The sequence below is a fragment of the Coptis chinensis genome, chromosome 1 (genome assembly GCF_015680905.1).
Source record: "Coptis chinensis isolate HL-2020 chromosome 1, ASM1568090v1, whole genome shotgun sequence".
Classification (NCBI taxonomy): Eukaryota; Viridiplantae; Streptophyta; class Magnoliopsida; order Ranunculales; family Ranunculaceae; genus Coptis; species Coptis chinensis.
Window position 1 is genome coordinate 23,343,547 of NC_141456.1, and position 25,903 is coordinate 23,369,449.

Below are 25,903 nucleotides of genomic sequence, written 5' to 3' on the forward strand. Positions count from 1 at the left end.
GCCTATATCCACCACATAAAACAGTAACAAGTATTTCAAAACCGTCACAAAAAATCGTACTTTTTGTGACAGTTTTGATGAAATAGTAATGTAATCATGTTGTAACCGTCACAAAAAGGACAACTAGTCATTACAGTTTGGTTAAAACAGTGATAAATATATTTTCTTTTTCAAAAAAAAATTAGTGAATATTTGTGAAAACAGAAACAGACCATTCCGCATTAAATTGGACCTACATTTCATATCTGCACTGATAAAAGTTTTCTAAACAAACAAACATAATCCATTAAGTTTCAAAATAGTATTTACAATTACTAATTTAGGTGAAACTTTACAAACCAAGATGGACTTGGATAAGCTGATATATGTATTTGAATATAAATCAAAATTAAACATATCCCAGTAGAATAGAAACGTATTCATCCTATCCCGCCAAAACGCAACACATTATTGGATGAAGCCAACAAACCCGCGTCCTTGCTAATAGCCTACAACTCTAGCATAACTACAATATTCTGTAGTACCCAACAAGGTGAGGACTACCCTCAGTATAGCTCCCTCCACAACTTGATTCTCATATTCATCCTACATGTAAAACAATTAGCGAGTGTAAGTCAATACTGTTGTATCCTAAAGTGAAAGTTTTTCATATTTAAACTAGCCAAGAGCAAGAATCACCATGTGAAACAAATGAAGAGTACATTTCCAAAGTAATGAACAAGGCAAAATCACTTGACTACGTTTGGGCAATTATTTATCGTAAAAAATTAAAGTGAACATTAATGTGAACGGGAATGGTAGCGTTAATGTTAATGACTAAACATTCAATGTATGATATAAACTATTGCATGTTTGCAAGCACTTGTCTAAAATAATTTGAAAAGCTACGCCGTGCTTCCTTACAAAACATACATTAACATATTAGAATCTCCAAGTATCCAATGTATAACAAGTAAAGCAGAAGGAATGTAGGATCACTTGCCTCATTAATATACTGAAGCCGACACTTGTCTACTAGTGACTTCCCACCTTGGAAATGGCCTTTTTGTCCCTTAAATAGACTAAGGTTTTCTCTTGCCTTAATAGGATCAAGGAATCATCACATATTTTGAACCGTGCGCACCATGACGAAAGAGAAGTAACATTTTTCATGGATAACATGTTTTTAGCAAAACCAACAAGTAACAAAGCGTTAGATTCCTAGAATATGATATGTCCAACATGGATAAGATCAGCAACATATAGCAAAAAAAATGTGTAACATGAAATTTGTTCTATGGGGTTCCAACATTCTATCAATCATGAGTATTGCTTCTCTTCATTATCCTTTCCATATGAAATCATTGTGCCCAACCATAAAATGCATGCCAACACCGAAATACAGCTAAGACTTAAAACTTCATTAACTAACCTTTTAAACATTTCAGACAGGCCACCGTACTGTTTAAGGGAGATGTTGCAGACAAATAACGTGTAGATAGACCATATAGCTGCCCTTAACAAGAAATATATGATTGGTCTCCATGAAAAAGAGCGACCAACTAGATCTGGTTTGTTCCTGTATGTACTGGAACCTTTTTGCAGACACAATTTCCTTGATGGAGCATCTGGGCCATATCCTAACAAAAGAATCACCTGGAAAGAACCCCAAACCATAGGAGCTGGCCAACAATAGGGGGTTGATTAGAAAAAATGGAACAATGGCATAAACATTAAAGTGGGCTTCTCCCAGTCAGATTTCAATAACCAAATTGACATGCAAACAACAAAAGAAAAGAAAAATTACTGGTATCAATAGGACAGAAGGATAAAGAGACAAGTGACTTGCAGTGACCCATCCAAGAGCTGCCGAAGGAGCCAGACCTGTTGGCAAGGACGACCCTTTCAACAAAGTTTGGCAGTTTGAGAGAACTACAAAGTCATCATGAACAATACTTTCAAAAAGGCCTTAACCAGTTTGTTAATAGTTTTACAAAGCTGGGGCATCTTCACCTCATTAACATGTGTCAAGTCTACAATAAGTATCACCAATCACCAATATCTTAGAATATACTACAATTGCCACTAAAGACCATGCATAACTTTCTCTGATTGCATAATTTGAGAGACAGCATTTGAACTTATTTAATAATAATAAAAGTGCTCATACACTAAATTGAATGATATAAATCACATAGTGTTGTCTATCTCTGTATAAATAATTTACCTAAATATCTCGTTCTTATTTGTTAATGTTCTTTTTGTAGGTCCAATCAACCTAGCCTAGAATCTCACTGTATAAGCAAAAAGTTAACTTAACAAAGTTTAAATGTAAGAAAAAGGGGTTAATAGATTATTGGCACAAAAGCTAATTTTGTTCCGCACCAGCATACCATTATCATGCTCTGAAATGCTAAATGCATCTCATGCAGTAAAAATTCTTCTGGTGCAATGATACCAAGAATCATTTAGTTGATACATACCATGTTAGTATACATGGTTAGTTGCATCTCGTGGCTGCTACATAGCTACTGATAGCACGTCTCAATGTGGAGCTAAACTATGGACCATTGAACGCAATGCAAGATGACCAGATGAGTATTGGTTAAAATCCCCATTATTTGATCATGTAATCGGTGCAAATGCTATCAAAGTTCTAAAGCTAGTAGTGGTTACAAAGTTAACAATTATAAAATGGATACCCTACTAAGAACACTAGAAATCCATGTAACACGTATATATATAGTTATATACTACTTAATAAAATGGGAAAAATGAGTATACCTAGTGACCGTCATGGCAAGAAAAACTGCAAGCAGTGCAATTAAATAATTTCAATTAATTAAATAAGTTAGAGCATCAGGTCAAATAAGCATAAGAAGCAATGTTAAAAGTCATACCAGATGCATCTTTTGCCGTTCAGTTATGGGCTTGCTACATCTGAGCAGCGTGAGCTTGACATGCTTGTGCAGCAGTAGCATGTGCCATACGAACCTGACTTAAAGTCCTCATAGTACCTTAACAAGTTCCAAACCTTTGCATAGAAAACCAAAAGTGTTATGTCCGAACTATAATTTCAGATTAACCATTCTCTAGAGACAACGACCTTAATTATCGAACACAACAACACATGAATACAACTAATAACCAATTTTACCTCATACATGCATTACAATTCACTTCCTGCAAGAACATTAGAAGGATGATTATTCCCCAAAAACCAATTAAACAAAACTAAAAAGTAAATTGACAAAGAAAAAACCCAATTTCTACCATCAACCGAAGTTATAGTCATTCAAAGTTCGGCAAAACAGAGATATCATAGTTTGCATAAGCAAATTAATCACGATACATATTTGCACAATTAAAGTCAATTTAACCAAGAAAAGAACTTTAAAAAAATAAAAAACACCCAAATTCAGTTTTTCAATTCAGCTTTCCAACTTCCAAGAATTACCATTATAGCAACCTGATTAAAGGTACATCACATAGTTAAAGAACGATAAGCAACAATATTGTGAATGAAAAGAAAAACGGGGAATAAGTGAAAACGAAAAGAAATCACAAACCCACCCAAAGCAAGAACCTTGAAGGCTCATGCTCTGGCTAGGGTTCTACACAATCTGCAATATCGTAGTTAAGCTTTCAGACTACCATAAACCTCACCACCCATACCTTCGAATTTGAAGAAGAAATGAAGAGAGTGGGAGCAAGTATTGACTTCCAATGAATGAAGCGCTGATGATGAAATCCAGAATCAAACGCTCTAATTTAGAACTAGCAAAATGAAGGGGGAAAAAAATAAAAAGAAACCCTAACAAGGAAGAGAGCAGAAGATAAAGATAAGAATAACTAACATGGTTCAATTGATCGTTGCAAATCAATCCTCTTTGTAACCAAGATCAGAACACCGGTCGCAATCCTATTTCTTCGTTGAAAAAAATGGAAGTTTTTTTTGTTGTTTTTTGATAAGAGGGGTGGAATTTTGGTGTAGAGTTGGATTTTTTTTTTTAAATAGGTGGTGAGTTAGTGCATGGGCAATTCTAGAATTTTTCCGAGTCGTGACTCGTCGGCACTTGTTTCTAAATAAAGAGATCTTAAATTGGCTACTCCATATAGCGTAGATATGTCAGCAGTTTTTAACAGTGACAATTAATATATACTAATTATGTGACTGCCGTGTCGGAACAAATAGTTGTGCACGTATGTATCCTTTTTAAAAAAAAAAAACCATTTGTGACCGTTTCGAAACGCACGTCACAAAAAATGTTTTAAAACAGTCACAAAAACCCTTTTTTGCCATTTGTGACCGTTTCGAACATAACAGTCACAAATAACATTTTAAAACAGTCACAAAAACCCTTTTTTCTACTAGTGTCAATACCAATCAATTACATGAAGGTATGATACTTAAAGGGTAATCTTAAATACACTCTCCATTTCTAAGAAGGTACTCTCCGACCCAAAATTTGTTATTACATTTGTGTTCCAACTTAAAACCTATGTTTTCTAAGAGGGCACTCCCCATCAAAAATAGTGGTAACCTCCTATTATATTGTCTTTCACTAACTAATTTGCACTATGCAACTCTATACACTATCAAAATACACTTTTATTCTCCAATTATTTACGTTCACCTCAATTTTCTTTGACTAAACTCAACTCAATTTTCCTCTACTTCTCAACTCTCAATACATCTATATTTTAACTCTCAAATGGAGTATGTATCATTACCCAACTCTCAAATGAACTATTTATCGCAATACAACTACTCACATCTCAATGTCGAATAAATTGAAGATTATATGATGTTAGAAGAACCAATTGAACATGAAAAAATATAATTGAAATTGCCTAATGAAATTGAAACTAAATGGATTACGATAGTTTGAATCTTAGATTTCAAAATAAATTTTGTGTAATCTTGATGTATATGCTATTTTGAGGAACGGTAACACATTACCGTAAAATACCATAAACTACGGTAATGGGTTGCTGAAACATAACCATAAATTACAGTGTCGGGTTACCATTTACCAAGTAAAGATACAACAAATAGACACCGAAAATTCTTAAACCATTCGGTATCTTGTTGCTGTGTTGTCAAATTCCAATATTTAAATGTTTCATCATCTATTTGATAATAATTTGATTAATAATTAGCATATTTTAACTTATTTGTAGTTGTTTTAGGTGATAATTTAGTTCCAACAAGTAGAAAACATTTAGATTATAATTTTTTATTTTCGAATTGGTAGCAATTGTACATGTCTCTAGGGTTTGAATAAATACAGTTCTAACTAGACTTTGAATCTAACATCTAAATTTTTAACAACAAATTAAAATTAGATTATATAATATAATTTAAACTCATTCTCAAATCTATAATAAAACGTTTAGGTTATAATTTTTTATTTCGGAAAGGGTTTGAATTAGTACAGTTCTAACTACAGTTTGAATCTAATATCTAAATTTTTACCTACATATTAAAATTAGATTAGACGATATAATTATTTAAATTAACCCGTTCTCCAATCTATAATAAAACGTTTGGATTGTAATTTTTTATTTCAGAATTAGTAGCAACTTTACTTATGTTTAGGATTTAAGGTTGGAAAACAATACAATTCTAACTATACACTACTACAGAATGACACATATACCACGGTCAATAAGAACGTTTATACCATGGTTCTTCCAAAACCGTGGGAAATACTTTATACCACGGAAATTTCTTTTCATTCGTTTGGTTTTCTAAGTATATGCCACAGTTACATGAAAACCGTGGGATAAGTTAGGCTATATACCATGGTTAGTTTTTTTTTCAGCATGAGAGTACTCCACATCCCCACTACCTTAAACATAAACAGTGGTATATAAATTTTCCACTTTCTACCGTGGTTTATGACTTTATGCCAAATAGTCAAATACGCGAAAAAAAAATACACAGTATGAAACTCATTCAAATTGGATTCCCGCTATTCTCTCGGTCTCTCTCACAACTTCTACAGTTCTACGACTCTTCACTACAAAAAAATGGACTTTTGGCCACGGATGCCCGGTATCTTTTGCCACGGTTATGAATCCTTGTTGATTCACCCACGATTATTGACCGTAGCACTACAAAATAATTGACATATACCGACGGATAAAAACCGTCCTGGTAGAGCTACACCGACGGATTAAAACCGTCCCTAGGCCGTCCTAATTTGCTCTGTCGCCATTGCTTTAGTTATGGACAAAAACCGTCGGAAATGACCGTCGGCATAGCGACGGTTATGTGTGGGATTTTATCCGTCGGTATAGAATATCTATGCCGACGGTTATGTGCGGGATTTTATCCGTCGGTATAGGTCACCTTTGGCGACGGATGGGTGTGTGATGGAATCTGTCGGTATAGGTCACCTTTGGCGACGGATTGGTGTGTGATGGTATCTGTCGTTGTATGCGAAACAATATGAATCACAGTTGATGTCAGCTAGGGATTGTGTCCGTCGGAATTTTTTTTTTTTTAATTAATTATTATTATTATTATTTTTTAAATGCTCATATTTTATTAATTCAATCAATGTTTACCAAAATCCTACATTTTAATCCATACCCAACTTTCTAGCATGAACTCATATATATATATAACTTGTGGTCATAATTCTCATCTTCAACTTACAAAATAAGTTCACACCTTGAACTTAAAAGAGAATTCAGTCTAGCAAAAATCATATTCATGCGATCACTTAAGTACCTATAAGTTCACATCCTCCACCAGGTCAATTTAATTTCTTAAGTACTAGAGCAAAATAAAGATCGCTAACTACTAGTTTTAGACAAAAGAGAAGTTCAATAAACACTTCAAGAAGACGAACTATGAGATGCAAACACCAAGAACTCTTTAGGCCAGATGACAGCTCTTTGCACAACTTGACCAAGTGTTTTTTGCCATGCATTGTGAGGGAAAGGCAGGATAGCATCAGCCCTACGCACGACCTGGACATAAACTTTGAAGTTCCCTTCTTCTAAAGTCCTTTCACCATACTCTGTGTTGGGGTCGACGTCTTGCACAACACCTCTAGCAACAAGTTCAAGCGGCCAACCTCCACGCAACTCACAGTCTTTACCAATATAGTAGGTATTTTCCAACTGAAAAGAAAACATTTTAATTAATAAAGATTTCACATTAAAACAATACATACATGTAGATAGACGTGCACGTAGAGAAACTATTTAAAAAGTCTGCGGCACCATTCATTACATTGCACGTGATTATTTTGTTGCAAAGAACGTAAAACATGGCATAAGAATAAAGTATATACAACAACACGTTGACCAGTAACACCAACAGTAACAGCAGCAAAATAATTTGAGTCCATAGTTTCTAACTTAAACTATTGAAGTAACTTGGATATGTTTGATACATATGATGGGTGCCCAAGACCATGTGCTAGATAGTACATAACCCACTAATACCAACAGCAATGTGCTTCAACCTATTAGAGACTGGTTAGGCAACTCGTTCTCTCTTTTTACGGGTTCTATCTTCCAGAACAAAGTGAGTAGAAAACTAAATCTATTACTAACCTACCGAGCAAGAATTCAGAATAAACAAGAAACTAGAATAAATAAATTAAATTAAGCAAGTTGTTTCAGTGAAATCAGAAAACCTTTGATAAGTCAGGCTTCAGTTTCGAGATTGAAGTCTTGGGATAAAAACGTGCCTCATACAATTAGAGCCGTTACTTATTTATGTGATGCTTCACATAGGTCCACTTCTTTTCTTGTTAAACACTGGGAAGTTTGTGTAATGTGTACTCCTTGAACTAGTGGATCTGGTAGTTCAGTACGTATATGTTATCATCATCAGCTTATAAATCTAGATATAGTCCCCGCCACGCTTTTAGTGTGAATGTCGGACACCTAGAAGTCTACAAAGACAACCTATAACATAAATGATTGACAACAGAAGCCGGACGACTTTCAGAAGTCTTCGGAGAATAGCCTAAGATATATAAAAGTCTTAATGAGTTACAGGAGTGCACTGGATATGGAGCAGCAAGAGGATAAGCACGAAGAGCAGAAGGTTAAAGGTAGTACGACAGTAGGCAATGAGTTACAGGAGATTCACAATGTTGAGGAAACTGGGAGGATATCAGCTGGAAAGAAAAAAGGTTGGAAATCTCCAACTAACGAAAGTGAAGGAAGCGCGACTCAAGAAAAAGAAGAGGACAAAAACTGAGATAGCAAACGTACTGGAAGTGGCAGCGATGAAGATGAAGCCAAGTCACAGGAGCAAAGTAATGAAGGAACAGATGATGAAGCAATACAAGAGGAAGGAAATGGTGGAGGTAAGGGTAATGAGAGTGAAGGATGGCAGACACCTACACGGAGACATAGGGCGAGAGTGCGACCTGAACATAATAATTTGAATGAAGAAGGCGCGCAAAAGAAAACTGGAAATATGAGTACTCTAAAGCAGGACTGGACACGCCCTCATCAAGGTAACCCAAAACCACTTGTTTCAACTGCTGGGGCAGACGTTGCAAGGACAGAATTGGGTGCAGACACAAGGGGAAAAGGGCAACTTGGAGTTCAGGCAATGAAAGCACCATCTTTTGTGAGGCACCAGAGAGTGTTTAAACACGATCAATCTCAATGAGATAATTTGCAGGTGGAGGTGGTACGAAGGATTAAGAGAATTGGGCCAGAAACAGGCCCAACAATTGAGAAAAGTTTTATCAGAGAACCTATGGCACGCAAGAAATATAATGGCAGCAAGACTGCCCAAGATAGATAGATAGATTAGTCTTTTTTTGAGTCTAGTATGCATGGTTACATGAAATGTAATAAATTGCAAATATAAATGCATATAATGTACCAACTGTAGGGTACATAGAAGTTAACCCGAGCTCATTATTTATGATGATGCTAGGTGAGAATGTAACAAGAATTTATTTATGAATAAAATAGGGGTAGGGGACTTCTTTAAAAACCTCGCTAAAACACCCAGACTTGTGCTAACCCAAAAAAGAGCTCCTCAAATGTCACTTCAGTTCTGCAATAAGCTCAAGAAAAAGAGCTTCAGCAATTGGAACGACAGCTCAACCAGTATCTCAAACAATATATGCATCACGGGACTCGGGAGCATTTTCGCAAAGTTATGGTAGACAAATGAGATACTTTCAGAGAATTGTGTAAAAGCAATTACCTAGAAACTAACTAAACAGGTAATAATGTTTAATGAGCTAGGACCGTTCTGTTGACTCTTAACAATTCCCTGAATTTTCAGTCGAGCAACATCTTTCAAGTACATCATACAAGACAAATGAGATACTCTAGCAAAGTTTTATATTAGGATCAGTGTAACTGCATTATGGAACCTCGATCAACAGATGAATTATCTTCTCTGAATCATGCAGAGAGTTTCTTCAAGCGTAGGTTAGGCAGACTGGCAGACAAGATAAATGGTTAGGCAGACTGGCAGACCCCTACCTGTGTTGATTAACATAATGAATGTACACTGTCCCTATCATATCATTATAAGCTATATGTTTTATCGATGAGTTTTGAACAAAGGATTTCATTTGAGATGGACTGCAAGCAGGTGTGAAGAGTGTTCAGAAAGCGGTGGGCGTTGTGGTTTTGATTTTGTGATGCATAAGTTCATGTGCTTCTGTCCTGATCGACCACATCAAAGGCGCTGCAGAAGCGCGAGCCCCAGCTCAAGCCCCCAGCTCGAGCCCCTTTCCTCTAAGTAGTAAGTCTGTTAGATATCAAAGTTCACTTTTTTCAGTTTCTAGTCAGTATTCATATTATCTTGAGTATCCTTAAAAGCCTTAGCGAGAGTATAAACAGAGACTGGAATGGTGTCATAATTATACTACTATTTTTTACTCATTAATCTTCGATAAAAACAAAAATTGTTTCCGATTTGAAGCTTAGGCTAGTAAAGACTTATTAGCTCATAATAGTATTGTAACTATTTGGTGATAAAATACTATGTGGTAATTAGGCCATGTCATTAAATCTTTACTAACCTGATATTTATTATCTTACTGTAAAGACACAATTGATCTACATATATGTTTGTCCAGCCGTGACTCGGTAAATCAAACATCATTATGACCTCGGTAAGCCGGCTAGTTTAACTGTTTTTAACTGTAACTGTAAGTGTAACTGTAACTGTTTTTAACTGTAAGTGTTACTCCACATTCAAGAAGGTCTATAGCAATGGTGCTCCTGCAAACCAAACTTGTTCACAGGTGTCTTAATGAGGACAATTTTCTGGAATGCATTATTGGTAATGATAATACCATTACTTTGTGCATGAGTTAATAAACAACAAAAAGGGCCAAAAGAAACAAAAAGAAAAGAGTAAAGAACAAAGCTATAGAAAGACAAAGAAATAGAAAGGCAATGATATTGTCTATAAAAAGAGAAAGTTAAGTTATTGATAGTTACCGGAGCAGTACTGTGGACGACTAGCATGAGAATGTGGCGATGGAACATTGTCGTTGAAAGTTCCTCTTTGGCTCATAAACGGGCCTCTAACCTCTTCCATGTGCCTCGACATTTTAGCATCCATATTCGCCTCTATAGTTTCGGATCCTCCTCTCAAGGAGAGTATTTGCCTCCATCAAGCCATCATTCTTTTTCATCAAAGAGTCTCCCTTTCAAAGTCTGAGTTTTACAAACCCCCGTACCTAGACCTCGAAACGACCTCTTTTATCCGGCCCAACCACTTTTTTTCATTGAGCAATTCATAACAAGTACCAAAACTAAAATAAATACCTATCATGATATTGAAACAACTATACCGTAGCAATTCGTCTCGGACAAATCATATTGCGACTCACTGGATGCTCGAGAGATGTGATTCTTAATCGAATCACATTAAAATTACAAAAATAAGATGAAAGTCATTCATTTTAAACTAAAGATGTATATATAAGCTAAATACATACTAAAACACTAACCAATACTTCGGCTTTGTGGAGCAGTTTCCTTTGGTTTATGAATAAGCATATAGAGTCCGCCCTTGTAATCTCCGATTCAGGAATACCTTTCTCCAAAGCTAGCTCATTCAGAGCTATAGCAATGAAGTTACGCCAAGAGATGAAGGCATGATCTGTTGCTCGCGATTCAGTTTGTTCCTTGCACTCATGGCCTACATATTTAAAGCAATGTCAAATCAAACTAACATGAAGCACTACCTATTAAAACATTGACACATACCTTAAACTTATCTGTATTGCAATAATCAACAAATTTGTGCCAATCCTCCAAGGGAATGTTACGCGGCGCAACTTCTTTCACTAAGGAAGGATCTTCATCTTCGACAAAAGTTTCATACAACGTGTGCTTGTAGTTCCTCCATGCTTCATTCAGTTTCTGCCTTGTGTAGTCAGTGTCTATCGTCTTCTCATATTCAAACACAAATTGGCGTCCCAAAGTCTTAACAACTTTGTCTTTGAGATCCTTACCAATATGTCGCCAATCCTCATAGCATACTGGAAAGTCTCGACGAGCAATGTATCCCAATCTTGTACCAAATTCACTAACAACGTCTATGGGTGTGACTGGTTGGCCTTTTCGGTTAGTCTGCATTACAAGTTTCGAACGTGGTTGACCCTCAATTTCTTCGATGCCAATTGAAGGGCCTCTTTTTTTAGAAGATGCGACTCTGGATGAACTTCGGAATGTTTGTGGCATCATCATTGTACAAACAAACAACATTTTAAGCTTGTACCATACATAATTATTAAAAGAAATCTTAAATGTTAAACTGAAATTAATTACCCATGTCTTCATTGAGCTGATCATCATCCAGTGAGTTTGAACCACCAGGTGAGTAGTGAGTGTCCATGTTCACTAAATAAAATGTGGAATTTCATGAAGCAAAAGCAAAAGAAAATAAAGAAAATAAAGTGACATTTCAAAGAGAGCATCATACCAAATTATAAGATTCTAATAACATAACATAGGGAAAAAGAAGTTATTAATCCTATACTTGTGCTGATTTTCTGCTCCCATGATGACATTTCACAATCAATTATAATAGTTTAATGACATAAGGACATAACCAAATAGTTTAATTTTATATAATGCAATAACCAACAAAGAAATGGTCTAAGGTCTATTAGATCTTTGTCTCTTTTTATTTCTCCTATTCTCAACAACCACAAACACATCTTCTGGGTCATTAGGTACTAGATCATCCTCCACGGCTTCCATATTGGAAGGCCCTCCTATATCAATATTAATATTTATCGTTCTATCATCGATAGCGCATTACACTTCATCATGATCGAATACAACTTTTTGGAACCTCTATGACTACATGCCAATCGGGATCCATTGGATCCCTCGAATAAAAACAGGCAAAGACGCTCCGCGAAAATAAACGGTTCATCACCATGTGGTCTGAACTCATTAGGCTAGACAAGTTCACCAATTTGAGGTTTGTTTCTACATCTATTTTCACACCAGTTTGGGAGCATTTTACCCAATCACACTTGAACAAAACAGGGCTTGTACCCCTCGATTCAGTGGACAATTTTCCGAAGAACACTATAGTATTCGACATAGTCTTCAACTGGATATTTGTCCTTAGCACTAGACCGAAAAGTAGTCATGCATCTTGTGCTAACACCGCTGTTTTGGTTCCTTCGTGCTCGTTCATGATCCTTGGTGACAAAGAGAAAACCATTTACACAATACTTTGTGTATGTTGTTGCCAAACCTGTAGGTCCTCTCACAACATCTTTGAACTGGACATCATTTGACTCTATGTACTCAACCTGTGTTTTCAACCATGATGTGAAATTATCACACAAAGGTATCCTTAAATGGCCTGCCCTCTTCCTCCCGGTTCTTCTCCGGTCCTCAAGAAATTTGGTGTACTTCCTACACATTATTTAACATGTTAGAAGAAATTGCATTTGATTAAACTAGTATGCAATTCCAAACAATAATGTCAAGGTATACTTACTCCTGCCAATAATCATATTTAGCATGGCTTTTTAATACCCAATTCCGTGCCTGTTCATACTCAACACCTTCTAACCCATAGCCATGACCCACACCAATTGGCCCAACCTCCTTGATAGTATGATCATAAATCTTATCAAACAAATCAGGTACAAGTGGAGCTTCATTTTCAGCCATCCTATCAAGTTTCTCTAGAATACCACCCCCTCCTTTATAGCCTGCACAATGAATAAGGGTCTCTTCTTTCAAGTAGCGCTCCGCAATACAGCCCTCGGGACGTGCTTTGTTTGAGACGGATCCCTTATAAGTCTTCATCATCCTTTAAACGACAAGGAACACATTATAGGAATCACATTAATAGGAAACAGAATTTTCAAGACAACAATTACAAAACTAATACCTTTCGAATGTATACATCCATCTCGCCCAAACAGGACCACATTCACGAGCCTCCTGAGCAAGGTGAATGGGCAAATGCATCATGATAACAAAAAGTGATGGAGGGCAATGTCTCTCGAGTGCACACAATGTCTTAATCATATTTCTTTCAAGTACATTGAGTGTTTCGACATCTATTGTTCTAGCACATAAAGCACCAAAAAAAGTACAAATGCTTTTGATGATGGATCGAGCTTCCTTTCACGCCATCTCTATAGGCATGTTGAATCGCTCTAGGGAGCAAGTCTTTGCATCAAGATGTGATAGTCATGTGACTTCAATCCCTTTAAATCTACTTGAATCAGCCTTGACAATATTAGACCAATTACTACTAAAACCAACGGGCACACTCAGATTGAGCAATGTATCAAGAAAGCATTTCTTCTCCACTTTGTTAAGCCAAAAAATTCCCGGCTTCATAACAGTTTTACCATTCACCTGGGATAACCAATACCTCCTTTTAATTTTCAAAAGCTTCAAGTCTTTGCGTGCCTTGTCATTATCCTTGGTCTTCTCTTTCGAATTAAGCATCATTGCAATCAAGATTTCACAAAATTCTTCTCGATATGCATGACATCAAAGTTATGAGGGACCTGAATGTACTTCCAATAATCCAACCCAAAGAATCGACCTATTGGTAAAACAACCACGATTCACCTTCATTTTTCGGTTATCATCGCACTTTCGGTAACATTGTGTTTCGTTTGCCTTTCCCAACTTTTGCTTTTAAGTTCATTGTCATAGTATCAACCTCGATCCCAGTTAGCCTTGCTGGTGGCTCCTCTAGCTCTTGAGTTTTATCATAGGTGCTTTCTCTTGTATCATTTCTAGCTTCATCTAACAAAGGCAACCAACGTCTGCTTCTCATGTACACATGCTTACCTCCATCATGAAGCCAAAAAAGAAGATCTTTGGACCACAAGTTTGGACAACCAAGTTTTCCTTTAGTCTTACAACCGGAGATATTTCCATAAGCTGGAAGGTCATGTATTGTCCACATCAAAACAGCCCGCATTTTAAATATGTCTCCTTTTGATGCATCTTTTACCATTACCCCTTCATGCCACAAGTCATTCAACTCTTTGACCAATGGTTGCAAAAACACATGAATATCTTTACATCTGCTTTTGGACCTTCGATGAGTGTTGTGAGCATAGTGAATTGGGGTTTCATGCACAACCAAGGTGGAAGGTTGTAAGTCACACACATCACAGCCACTTAACTATGCAATGAGCTTAATGACCCAAAAGGATTGAAGCCATCAGTTGCTAGCCCCAAACGGACATTTCGAGGCTTCGGCAAACAAAATCCGGGTATTGTGTACCAATTAGCTTCCACACCCCCCGAGTGTTGGATGCCCCAAAGTACTGGAGGGGACTTTCTAGTTGAATGCCAACGATAGCCTTTGCTACCCAATCCACTCTATATAATCTCTTTAACCTATCCGCTAGTGGAAAATATCTTAAAATCTTCGCAGCACCAGACCTAACCCCTTTCTTTCTTTCCTCAATGCTTAAAGTTTTAAACCTCGAGACCCCACAAATATGACAAGAAACCTTAGATTTGTAGTCTCCCCAGTATAACATACAATCATTTTCAGACGCATCAATTTTATCATACTTCAATCCTAAATCTTTGATTATCTTATCCGCATGATACATATTTTTTGGTGTGTTATTCCCACTTGGAAGCACCAACTGAAATAGTTGAAGCAATGCAGTAAAACTTTGGTCAGTCCACCCATGTGTGATCTTCAAATTAAATAATTTCACTACAAATCTAAGAACGGTGAAGTCCTTATTTCCAGCATACAATTCACTCATCGCCTTACGCAAATTAGAACTAAACTTAACATCTTCAAATAAGTCATTTTCAAATAAGTCATTTTGTTCATTATGTTCTCCCATTAGCGTATCCAAATTATCACCACCAAGTTCCCCCACCACAGTGTTAAGGGCATTAGCCATGTCCGTTTCATTATATGCATTATCACGAAAACCTAATCCTTGTTCAACATACTGATTTTGTGCTACTTCACCATGCACGAACCACACATTATATGTTTCGTCAAAGCCATGCCTAAAACAATCTACTTTGACGTCATCATGGGTCTTGGCTGGGCCTTGGTTTAGGCATTTGCCACATGGATGGGTATGACCTTTTTTATTATGATGGTGTATCTTCGTGAACTCCACAAATTTCTCTAAACCAGCTATAAAACGCTTATCTGGATATTTTAAGGAAATCCAACTCTTATCTATCGATGAAGCGAAAGCATCCATACCACTATATATAACAAAGAAAAGCTAGTATGTAAGAAGCATCAACCAAATCAAATAATTAGGCACAAAGAAATCAGATGAACCAGTTTATATAGGCGAAAATCACGAGACTAGCATACTTTCTCATTCACAGACATTGATCACTCCATTAAATATCATTCTAGTTGCACTACACATATATCAAACCATACAACACTCAGACAAGTATATAAAGATTGCTCATTTATAATATCGACAAAAGCAATACACAAAACATTACACAGACAAATACCCTTGGCTAAAAAATTCATGAATTCAAATATAAACTCCATCACCCAATTTCTACATTAAATGCAAATAAATATAAAAAAAATATACCTATACTCCCAAGTTTGGAACCCAGATTTATACAACACATAATGAAGAGGTTCCCAATAATTGAAAACTTCATCACAATCACTTATAATATTAGAAGTAGCACTCCAGTATCTCAACACACCCAAACAAACAAACACATCAAAACAGCTCAATTTCTTTTTATTCCCATTTTCTTCTTCTGAGTTTTCAGGTTTATCTAGTTTCATAGTAGTGGTTTTAAGTAATGAATAATAATCGGCAGTGGATAGATAATCAGCAGTAGAGAGGGGAGCTCTGTTTTTTTTTGGGCTTTTAGTTTTTTTAAGAGAGCGAATGAGGGGAGAGATTTACGAGAGATAAAACTTGTTACAACCTCTTTACCGCGAATCTCGTCAATCTCTAACTTTACTCACATTCACTCTATATTTTGGATCGGCTGCACTAATTTGGTTGCCTACGTACCCATTTCGGGATCAAGCCGCCGTAGTTCACCTCTCTCCTCACCCCCCTCTGCCTCTCTTGTTAGCCTCCCCCTTGTACTCTCCTCTCTCTCCCTTTTTATATCCCTCTCTTAGGTTTACCTCATGGGGCCTAGTCTAGTCTTGGGCTTTTCTCTGGGTTCAACACATACTGTGGTCTGGGCCTTATCTCTTGGCCCAGTACCTATGTGATACATCCCTGAATATGGCTACTACATTTGCCCCCTCTCGGGTTCGGCGGCGATGACGACGGTGGACCCGAGAAGTCCTCAAACTTTCTTGTCTCTCTCTTTGAACTCTAGATATCCACCATATCTTGTGACTGTACGTAGTCTTTTCCTCCTTAGGACATTTCGTATCCATGTACTCTGCTACTGGACCGTATGTCTGTGAAGTACTCAATCCATCAGTTCTTGTTCATATACCCCATTAACGTATCCCCAAAGGATCTCATCCCCTTCGCTCTCTCCCTTCAACTCGATACAATGCCCACAATGTGTCTCAACCCAGCCATAAGCTCTCCTTCATAGAACTCACTACTATGTCCACGGAGTGTCTCACCTCAGCCAACCTCTCTCTTTCCGAAAACTTGCCACTATGTCCGAGAAGTGTCTCAGCCCTGTCATAATCTCTCCTTCACATAACTCACTTCTATATCCGCAGAGTGTCTCACCCTTTCCTTTCCCTTTCGTAGCACTCCACTGTCTCATCCCCTTCACTCTCTCTCTTCAACTCAATACAATGCCCACGATGTGTCTCAACCCAACCATCACCTCTCACATAGAACTCCCTACCATATCAGCGGTATGCCTCCCCCAGCCACCTGCTCTCTTTCTCGGAACTCAGCCTGCTCATGGGTGTATCACCCTAGCCACCATCTCTCCTTCAGAGAACTCACTGCCCCTGGCTCATGGAGTGTATCACCTCACCGCCATCTCTCCTTCAGAGAACTCACCATTATGTCCGCGAAGTGTCTTCCTGTCATAAGCTCTCTTTCACATAACTCACTACTATATCTCGCGATAGTGTCTCACCCTTTCATTTCCCTTTAGAAGAACTCCACTCCCTCTCATCCCGCCCGGCTCTCTCTCTTCAACTCAATACCATGCCCCAATGTGTCTCAACCAGCCAACACCTCTCACATAGAACTCACTACCATATCGGTGGTACACCTCCCCGACCACCTTTCTCCTTCCGGAACTCACCACTATGTCCCGGAGTGTCTCGTCCCCTGTATTTCTCCTTCTCATAACTCACTACAATGTCGCGGAAGGTCTCCGCCGGGCATAAGCTCTCCTTCATAGAAATCTCTATCATGTCAGCGGAGGGGCTCATCCCCCCGTTGTCTCCGGCCTGGGTGGAGAGTCGGATGAGGGGCAACTCCACTTGCTCCAGGTTTGACTCGGATCTCATGTCCCAGAGGGCTTATCCCCCATTATCTACGCTCCGGGTGGAGTCGATGAGGGGTAACCCCGCTTTGCCCCTGGTTTGACTTCGGATCTCGTGTCTGAGGGCTCATCCCCCGTTGTTCGGATCTCATGTCCGCAGATATCTCTTGCATCTCCGACTTGCGACTCAACCAAGCTCGGGGCTACTCTCTTTGACACCTTTTGTCTCTTGCCTTTACGTCCCGCTGAAGGGCTCATCCCCCACTCATGGGCTCGCTCGAGCTCTCGCCTGTTGGGGCTCTCTCATTGCCTCATGTGTCCCTAGCATCTTTGGTCCGCGGAGGGCTCATCCCACTCCACGGGCTTGACCGGGTTGTCGCCGGTTGGGGCTCTCTCATTGCCCCATGTATCTCTAGCATCTCTGATCCGCGGAGGGCTCATCACATTCCGCGGGCTCGCTCGAGCTCTCGCCTGTTGGGGCTCTCTCATTGCCCCATGTCTCTCTAGCATCTCTGATCTGCGGAGGACTCATCCCACTCCGCGGGCTCGCTCGGGCTCTCGCCGGTTGGGGCTCTCTTATTGCCCCATGTATCTCTAGCATCTCTGACCCGTGGAGGGCTCCTCCCACTCCGCGGGCTCGCTCAGACTCTCGCCTGTTGGGGCTCTCTCATTGCCCCATATATCTCTAGCATCTCTGATCCGTGGAGGGCTCATCCCCTCCGCCCGGGCTCGACCGAGCTCTCCCGGTTGGGGCTCTCATTGCCCCATGTATCTCTAGCATCTCTGATCCGTGGAGGGCTCCTCCCACTCCGCGGGCTCACTCAGACTCTCGCCTGTTGGGGCTCTCTCATTGCCCCATGTATCTTTAGCATCTCTGATCCGCGGAGGGCTCATCCCACTCCGCGGGCTCGACCGGGTTGTCGCCGGTTCGAGGCAGCTCTGCCTGCCCCACACGCGTTGTTTGGACACAAGGGTCCGCGGAGGGCTCCTCCCCCCCGCACTCCTTCGGATAGTCCCACGACATATCCACGAAGGGTCTTCTCGAACCCCTCCGCTCTCCTTCGGAATGCCCATCCGGGAACAGCTCAGCCTCCCCCACGTTTGATTCGGACACGAGGGTCCGCGGAGGGCTCATCCCCCCCGCTCTCTGGCTTAAAGGCAGCTCATCTCTATCTCTTCCCACATAAGAATAGACCAAACATCATCTAGTAAATATCAGCTCAATCTCTCCACTCTGTTCCGCATGCGCAAATCTTTCTCTTTCTCTGAACCTGCCATTTGTATGTCTCTCGCATCTCTTACGTAATCGTCTTACCATTTTGTATTCGGACGCCAATCTGTTGATCTCGGTCCCAAACTCTAGATCTCTTTGTTCCTCTGGATTTCCGAGTTATTAGATTTGCATGCAACTTCGCCTTCATATCACTATGCAACCTTCATGAAGGATTCCCTTTTTCACATGTACCACGGAACCAACATCTTTCTGGCGCATTTAAGCCAAACATTCCTCATGCACTTACTTTGGCTGTGAAACACAACTACTGATCATGAAGATCTCTTTGCCAACCCTCCAACCCTTGGTGCGAACGACCAACCGTTCCAAGAACTTCATTGGAAGGAGATACTTGCATAACACAAGCAGCTTTTCCCCAGAAGATTCACAAAGTCCCAATATGTTAACGAAAAACTTGGCCTTCACTCCGTCTCTAACATCAAGTTTCATTAACAACTTATCCAACTTCTCGTCATTAACTCTGCAGCCCTTGTCACCAACAGCTGGACCCTCAGAGATTTCTTTTAACATAGGATGCAGAGAAACAGCAGATCTAATGGCCGTTCTCTTGAACTGCTCCACTATCCCCCCCTGTTATTTTGCTCTGCTTCCTGAAGAACACCCTGTCTCTATGAACAATCCCTGTAGAGTGGAGTCCATCCAAAGCAAATAGCAGCTGTCTTATGATGGTTTGAATAATTCTATTTTCTCTCTCCAATCCCTTCGGCAAGTCTTAGGCCTCTTTAAGAATCATTGCTTCAACTCGATATCGTTTACACTTACTAGTTCGGATTTGAATGAATTCTGCATATCTGATCGATTATTTTGACACAATTTCCATAATGGCTAATTCTTTAAGCCACGATTTAGATTATGTATCAACGGTTGAGTGAAGGCTTGAAAAGATTTTCTCCATATCATCTTGCTTCAACTTACCGCCATCAAGTACATTCGACACGTTATTTCCACTAGATGTTTCACCCACCTCATATCATGGTAATACTCAACCTGGTTTTGACACTCATTCAAGATCAAGCAGATCTCTCCTCCCACACGCGTACCGGCAGGAAAATCTCGAATCGATGATCGGTTAGGTTGAGGATATTCTCTATCGTGCTCGTTCGGCATCTTCACGTAGGGAATGATGTTTGAGGCTGCTCTGAATCCTTACACTTGTTTAAAAGCCGCCCGAAAGATCATAGTGAACCGCAAATGCATCCCCGGACTACTAGGCAGCTCTTTCTCTTCGTGGGCGACATTAGGATAACCTTTGGAGTCGGGCAAATTAGAACCCCTCATGGATTCAAGCAATTTGGTATCGATCAAGTTCTTAGACAAGTCGACATTTTAGGTTCAAAGTCCACGAAGGATTTACCATACTTTCCAAAGTTTTCTTTTATTTGGACACTTCCGGTTCTACCAGTTGACCCAAAGACTTCATTGACTTGACAGTTTCATATGTTGAAGTGCTAGGAAATTCTAGTGATTCATCTGGAACCAGACTTCTACCTATTTCAAGAACTCCAGACCATAGTGACCTTCCTGATTGTTTGCCAGAGTCAGGTTCACCCTCTTTCTTAACTATCATTTCACAAACCAAACCAATGGAAACACCTTCTCCTCTCCGCCTTTGCATCAAAACTGTGCAAAAAAACTTTCATTTCACAATCTAAACCAATGGTAGCACTAACACCTTCTCCGCTTGGCTTTGCAACAATCTGTGGGCCCAATTGTTCACAACCTTCTGAGAATTGCATGGCAGAATCAACTTCTTCAAGTGCACTCTCGACCTTATCCTTCATTCGATAATCCAAACCATTAGTAACACTTTCTTTGCCCGCATTAAACGTCGGGGAATACTTCCCAGAACCTTCTCGGAACCGATTACAAGAGTCAACTTCTACAGTTTCACCCTCTTCAACATCAGATTTCTCGACAGAACCATTACCAACACTAGCATCACTCAGCTGCACATTCACCTGTGGGGCATATTCTCGACGATCTTCTAGAAATTGATTAGCATAGTCAAGTGATTGTACCATTTCACCCTCTCCAGCATTCAAGTTATCAACACCACCATCATTCATTACCTCATCAGCAACCACGACATTTCGTCCACAACCCCTAGGAAAAGTTCTTTTCGCAGATACCCTCCTCATTTTACACTGATTTAATGAAACATTATCCCCATTAATCAAACTTCCATCCCCAAAAACTGTCCAACAAGCTTTCACTATCAATCAAACACGTTTTCTTCTTCCAGCATTTCAATTCACTCCACAAGAGTAACAAATCTGAATACTGAGGTTGTTTTTTTGAGTTTTGAGGATATGGGTATTTGATCTGTAAGGAGAAATGTTTGTTTTTCAAGTGGGGAAGAAGAAGAAGTGTGGTGTTTTCCAAAATGGTGCCGAACCAGTTCTTCCCACTCTAAAAGACTCCATCTTTACCGTTGCCATTATACCAAAAACAGCTCTCCCCGCTACGCTTAAAACCATGAACCGACGGTTGTTGAGAGAGTTGAGATTTGAACCTTGAAACCCTACCCATTTGTTTTAGGTTGGTTCGATCCTTGACTCTGTGTTCTCTTTTTGTCTTTCATCAACAAAGTCAGCCGGATCCACTGCTTTCATAGACAAAGTCAGATGGATTTCTCGATCTCCACACACGAATGCAAGTCGAATATTTGACTTTGAAAACAATTTATCAGTTCAGCCGAAGTCCTGACGTCCCCACAGACGGCGCCATTTGTTACAACCTCTTTACCGCGAATCTCGTCAATCTCTAACTTTACTCACATTCACTCTATATTTTGGATCGGCTGCACCAATTTGGTTGCCTACGTACCCATTTCGGGATCAAGCCGCCGTAGTTCACCTCTCTCCTCACCCCCCTCTGCCTCTCTTGTTAGCCTCCCCCTTGTACTCTCCTCTCTCTCCCTTTTTATATCCCTCTCTTAGGTTTACCTCATGGGGCCTAGTCTAGTCTTGGGCCTTTCTCTGGGTTCAACACATACTGCGGTCTGGGCCTTATCTCTTGGCCCAGTACCTATGTGATACATCCCTGAATATGGCTACTACAAAACTCATTAAAGAGGAAGACGTCTAGTGTCCTAGCAATTAAATTCGGTATAAAACGGTAATAAAATCAATGGAAATAAACCACTAAAATCAAGCACCCAAATTATACTGAAGAGGGTAATACTAAGTCCGTGCGTGTAAAGTCATCGGGTGATAAAAGTAAGAATTCCGAAGAGAGAGGAACAGGAACAGGAACAGGATGCATAAGGACATCCGAAGAATCAAGTTATGGATTTGAATCTAGTGGTCCTAGAGTCTCACAAGACCTGAAGGATGCATTGGCCTCGCTTCAACAGACATTTGTTGTGTCAGATGCAACCAGACCAGACTGTCCTATAATGTTCGCTAGCTCTGGCTTCTTCAGTATGACAGGGTATTCTTCAACGGAGGTCATTGGAAGGAACTGGTATGCATTATTATTACTTACTACAACTCTTGCAAATAAGACAGAATTTCAGGTGTTTAAGTATTGGCTATAATAAAACTGTATCCATGTTGCAGTCGCTTTCTACAAGGAGCGGAGACAGACCGAAATGAAGTTGCAAAGATACGAGAAGCTGTAAATTAAAACATGCCAAGGAAAAACAAATAATCGATTTTATTATACTAAACCAAATTAAGAAGTGAGAAGGTTACCACAATTGCAGAGAGAGAAGGAAAGTTTGTGTTTGAGATTGAATAATCACTCGAACCTAGACAGAAAATCAAGTTGCAAAACCAAACTATTTAAAGTTTATTCATTTTAAATAATTGAATAATCAAGTTTGAGATTGAAAAGTACCGTCTTCAAACTCACAGCGGAATCGCGGAATCGCCGTCTTAAAAAAATTAAGGCAAAACTTTCTTTTCTTGAAACAATTGAGCCACTGAGAAGAAATTTTTGGGGGGAGATTTTCAAGCCTAAATGTGCCCGACGGTTTTCCTGAATTTTTTATTGTCTAAAGAACAATAGAGCCACCGAGAAGAAATTTGGGATTTTAGGGTTCAATTTGCTGTGGATTAGATCCCTAAGAAAACCATCACCGGGTTGGAATAGATGAAAAGTTGGCTGTGACGGGCCTGGGCTTTTTTGACGACGGATATTGTACATCAGCAATAGAATTATGGATTTGGATCCGTAGGCATATCTATTTTGGATCCGTCGGGAAATGTCAATTTTTTAGTAGTGTAGGTAATAGTTTTTCTTCGGTAGGCCTATTTAAATACCTTTACCCACGATTTATCTATTTCTTGGGTCGTGGGTGACAGCCACGAGACAAACCGTCGGCATGCGCTTTTTCGGGTTTGTAGATTCACACCAACGCTTTTTGACCGTGGGTTATGGGATCAGAATTGGGCTTAGTAGACCACTGTTGCTTGACTTGCTTCCCCATCACTTGTTTAACTTTACAAAACAAAAACAAAGAAACGGTCAATTTTCTACTTCCCACCACCGCTCCCCACAATTAGCCACTTGCTCTTTTTTTCTGTTTTTTTTTTCACTCTTTCTTCTTCTCACATCTCAACAAGGTAATGAAATCAAAAAAATTATTTATTTCAAGCACCGATTTTTTTGTGTAGGGTTTTATTTGACAAAAAATTTCAATTTCAATTTTCTTAGGATTTACAAGCTTTGTTTCTCTTCACTACTCAAAGACACGTTTTTTTTTTCCCTTCAACGTCTCAACTTGGAATCATTGCTGACCGAAACCCAGGTCAATTTAGTTTCTTCAAAGGTTTTCATATTCATTTATTTTACTCTTCTACTTAATGATTGTAGCTTTGCCTTTCTAGTGTTTATTGTGTTAATTACTATGTTTCCATATGTTAATAATAGACAATTGATAAAGTAAGGTTGGGATTTCGGTGTTTGAATAGCTAATTAGATTTGTCACTGCTGGGGTTTCAAGCAAGTGTATAAATCTGCAGATTTGGGTAAGTTTGGGTAAGTGGGTTTCACATCTTGAAAATTTATCTGTTTCTATAAGGTCTAATTGTTAATGAATAAGGCCTAAGAAAATTTATTTGTTTCTATAAGGTCTAATTGTTGATGAATAAGGCCTAAGAAAATTTATTTGTTTGTAAAGATGTAACTATAATAATTGGGCTGAGTTTGGTCTTTCTTTAACTGCATAAGGTCTCGAAGTTTGGTGTGTATGAGATTGGTTCCTTCCTTTGCTTTAAGTTTTCCAAGTCTTCATTGTTTGTTAGTAACATAAACTGATAATTAGTACAAGGAGAAACATATAATGCATTATTCAGTTAGCTCGATATACATTTTATTTTTGTTAATCAACACTTATAAAACTACTTTTGTAATATTTGAAATAATTAAACTGGGTTGAGAATCGATGCTTTCGATGATGTAGAACTCGAGAACACCATCTAGATCATTAGTTCACTTCCATAATACCCTTATATAACGAGATATTATACTATAGTTAGAGAGATATTATAACTCGTCTAATGCAATGAGTCTGATTTTATCGGGTCAAAAGTCTGGATTAATGCCCCCGAGCTTGTATCAAGTAGGTAAAGTCGATTGCTACTTAATCCATATTTTCTTTTGCTTTCATAGATGTTTTCCATGGATTTGTCGAGAAATACATTGGAGTTATTAAAGGCATATATAAAGAGAGATATCATGGAGTTTTTGTGTGTGTGTGTGTGTGTTTGTGTCTTCATTTAATTGTATTTATCAGAATCTAAGAATTATGTGACTGGGACATGGGTTTGTGTTAGAATCATTTATTGCTATTTTACACTCACTTTCCACTTAGAGAAATTGATTAACGCTCTGTGTCCTCTAATATGTGATTTCTTCTCTTTATTCTTGGCTAGATCTGATGTGATGTCTTTGTCATTTACAAGGATTAGTATAAACAGTTTGGACGAGACTCGTTAACTACTTTTAGTTATGACAAAAAATCACAGAGACGTCTTTGCAAAGACATGAAAGAGGTCGGTCAGTCAATATGGAGGTTAGTTTTAGTTTCAATATTAATTACTTGACTAGTTTATTTTATATATATATATATATATATATATATATATATATATATATATATATATATATATATATATAGAAATCACAAGTTAGATCACTTTTGGATTTGAGACATTATGGGCGAAAGGGTATACATGTGCCAAAGTTAAAATGGCGATATTTGATACTGGCATTCGTAAGGATCATCCTCATTTCCGTAATATTAAGGTATGCATTATTATAAATGGTTTGATGTATTGTTTTGTGATCGAATGGATTTATGTAAAGAGAGTGTTTTAACAGGAGAGGACGAATTGGACTAATGAGGATACTTTGAATGATAATCTATACTATTCATGTGCCCTTTTCTAGTTGTTCAGTTGGAACACCATGCCATTATTTGTTGCTTCTTGGTATTTAAACTTTTGTTATTTCTTGGATCTCATTCTTTTGCAAGGTTGGGGATAATGGCTATGGTTCATATTCATCAAAGCCATATGCAGGGTATGTATTTTATGCTTATTTGTTAACTATGCTTCTTGTTTTTTCAAATATTTTGTTTATTATTGAACCGCTTTGTTCCTTGTGCAAAGTTGTTAAGTCCCTAAACAACCGAGATGTTCAAGAATATCGCCACCGGCATTTAATGTTGAACTAGCTTATGTCTTAGTTTATTGCACTTTTCTTGGTTTCAAGGGAGCA

At 38.7% G+C, this 25,903-nt stretch overlaps 4 protein-coding genes and 1 long non-coding RNA gene across 13 annotated transcripts in view; 2 read left to right on the top strand and 3 right to left on the bottom strand.

Annotated features, from left to right (window-relative positions):
- LOC147523012 (paired amphipathic helix protein Sin3-like 3) overlaps positions 1–25,903 on the top strand; it is a 62,858-nt gene that overhangs the window by 1,432 nt on the left and 35,523 nt on the right. Inside the window, exon 2 of one of the 2 annotated variants that reach the window (XR_015215483.1) lies at positions 8,005–8,962. The exons of the other annotated variant lie outside the window; for it this stretch is intronic. The gene's annotated coding sequence lies outside the window, so the exon portion shown is untranslated. Of the gene's footprint in view, positions 1–8,004; positions 8,963–25,903 lie in introns of those variants that run through there. 2 annotated transcript variants of the gene reach the window in all.
- On the bottom strand, positions 261–4,076 carry LOC147523013 (uncharacterized). 8 transcript variants are annotated; one of them, XR_015215469.1, is made up of 8 exons: positions 3,837–4,073; positions 3,655–3,717; positions 3,137–3,162; positions 2,880–3,013; positions 1,787–1,863; positions 1,412–1,661; positions 983–1,078; positions 261–585 (listed from the first exon to the last, which is right to left on the bottom strand). XR_015215469.1 is itself a non-coding variant. In XM_086596516.1 (8 exons), the coding sequence occupies exons 5-8, from the start codon at positions 2,775–2,777 to the stop codon at positions 546–548; spliced, it is 381 nt and encodes a 126-aa protein (XP_086452642.1). In that variant the 5' UTR covers positions 2,778–2,788; positions 2,880–3,013; positions 3,137–3,162; positions 3,655–3,717; positions 3,837–4,067; the 3' UTR covers positions 261–545. The 8 variants fall into 8 exon arrangements, 1 of the variants encoding a protein (XP_086452642.1); XM_086596516.1 differs by lacking the exon at positions 983–1,078 and adding an exon at positions 2,764–2,788 and having other exon boundaries at positions 3,837–4,067; XR_015215471.1 differs by lacking the exon at positions 983–1,078 and having other exon boundaries at positions 3,137–3,448; positions 3,553–3,717; positions 3,837–4,076.
- LOC147523014 (uncharacterized) lies at positions 12,516–13,522 on the bottom strand. The gene is made up of 2 exons (XM_086569232.1): positions 12,962–13,522; positions 12,516–12,876 (listed from the first exon to the last, which is right to left on the bottom strand). Exons 1-2 carry the CDS (start codon positions 13,276–13,278, stop codon positions 12,516–12,518), a joined length of 678 nt encoding a protein of 225 aa, XP_086425358.1. The 5' UTR covers positions 13,279–13,522.
- Positions 14,072–15,680, bottom strand: LOC147523015 (uncharacterized). Its single transcript, XM_086569243.1, has 2 exons — positions 14,723–15,680; positions 14,072–14,478 (listed from the first exon to the last, which is right to left on the bottom strand). Exons 1-2 carry the CDS (start codon positions 15,678–15,680, stop codon positions 14,072–14,074), a joined length of 1,365 nt encoding a protein of 454 aa, XP_086425369.1.
- On the top strand, positions 22,482–22,825 carry LOC147523016 (uncharacterized). Its single transcript, XR_015195843.1, has 2 exons — positions 22,482–22,642; positions 22,738–22,825. It is a non-coding gene; the product is annotated as an uncharacterized LOC147523016 (long non-coding RNA).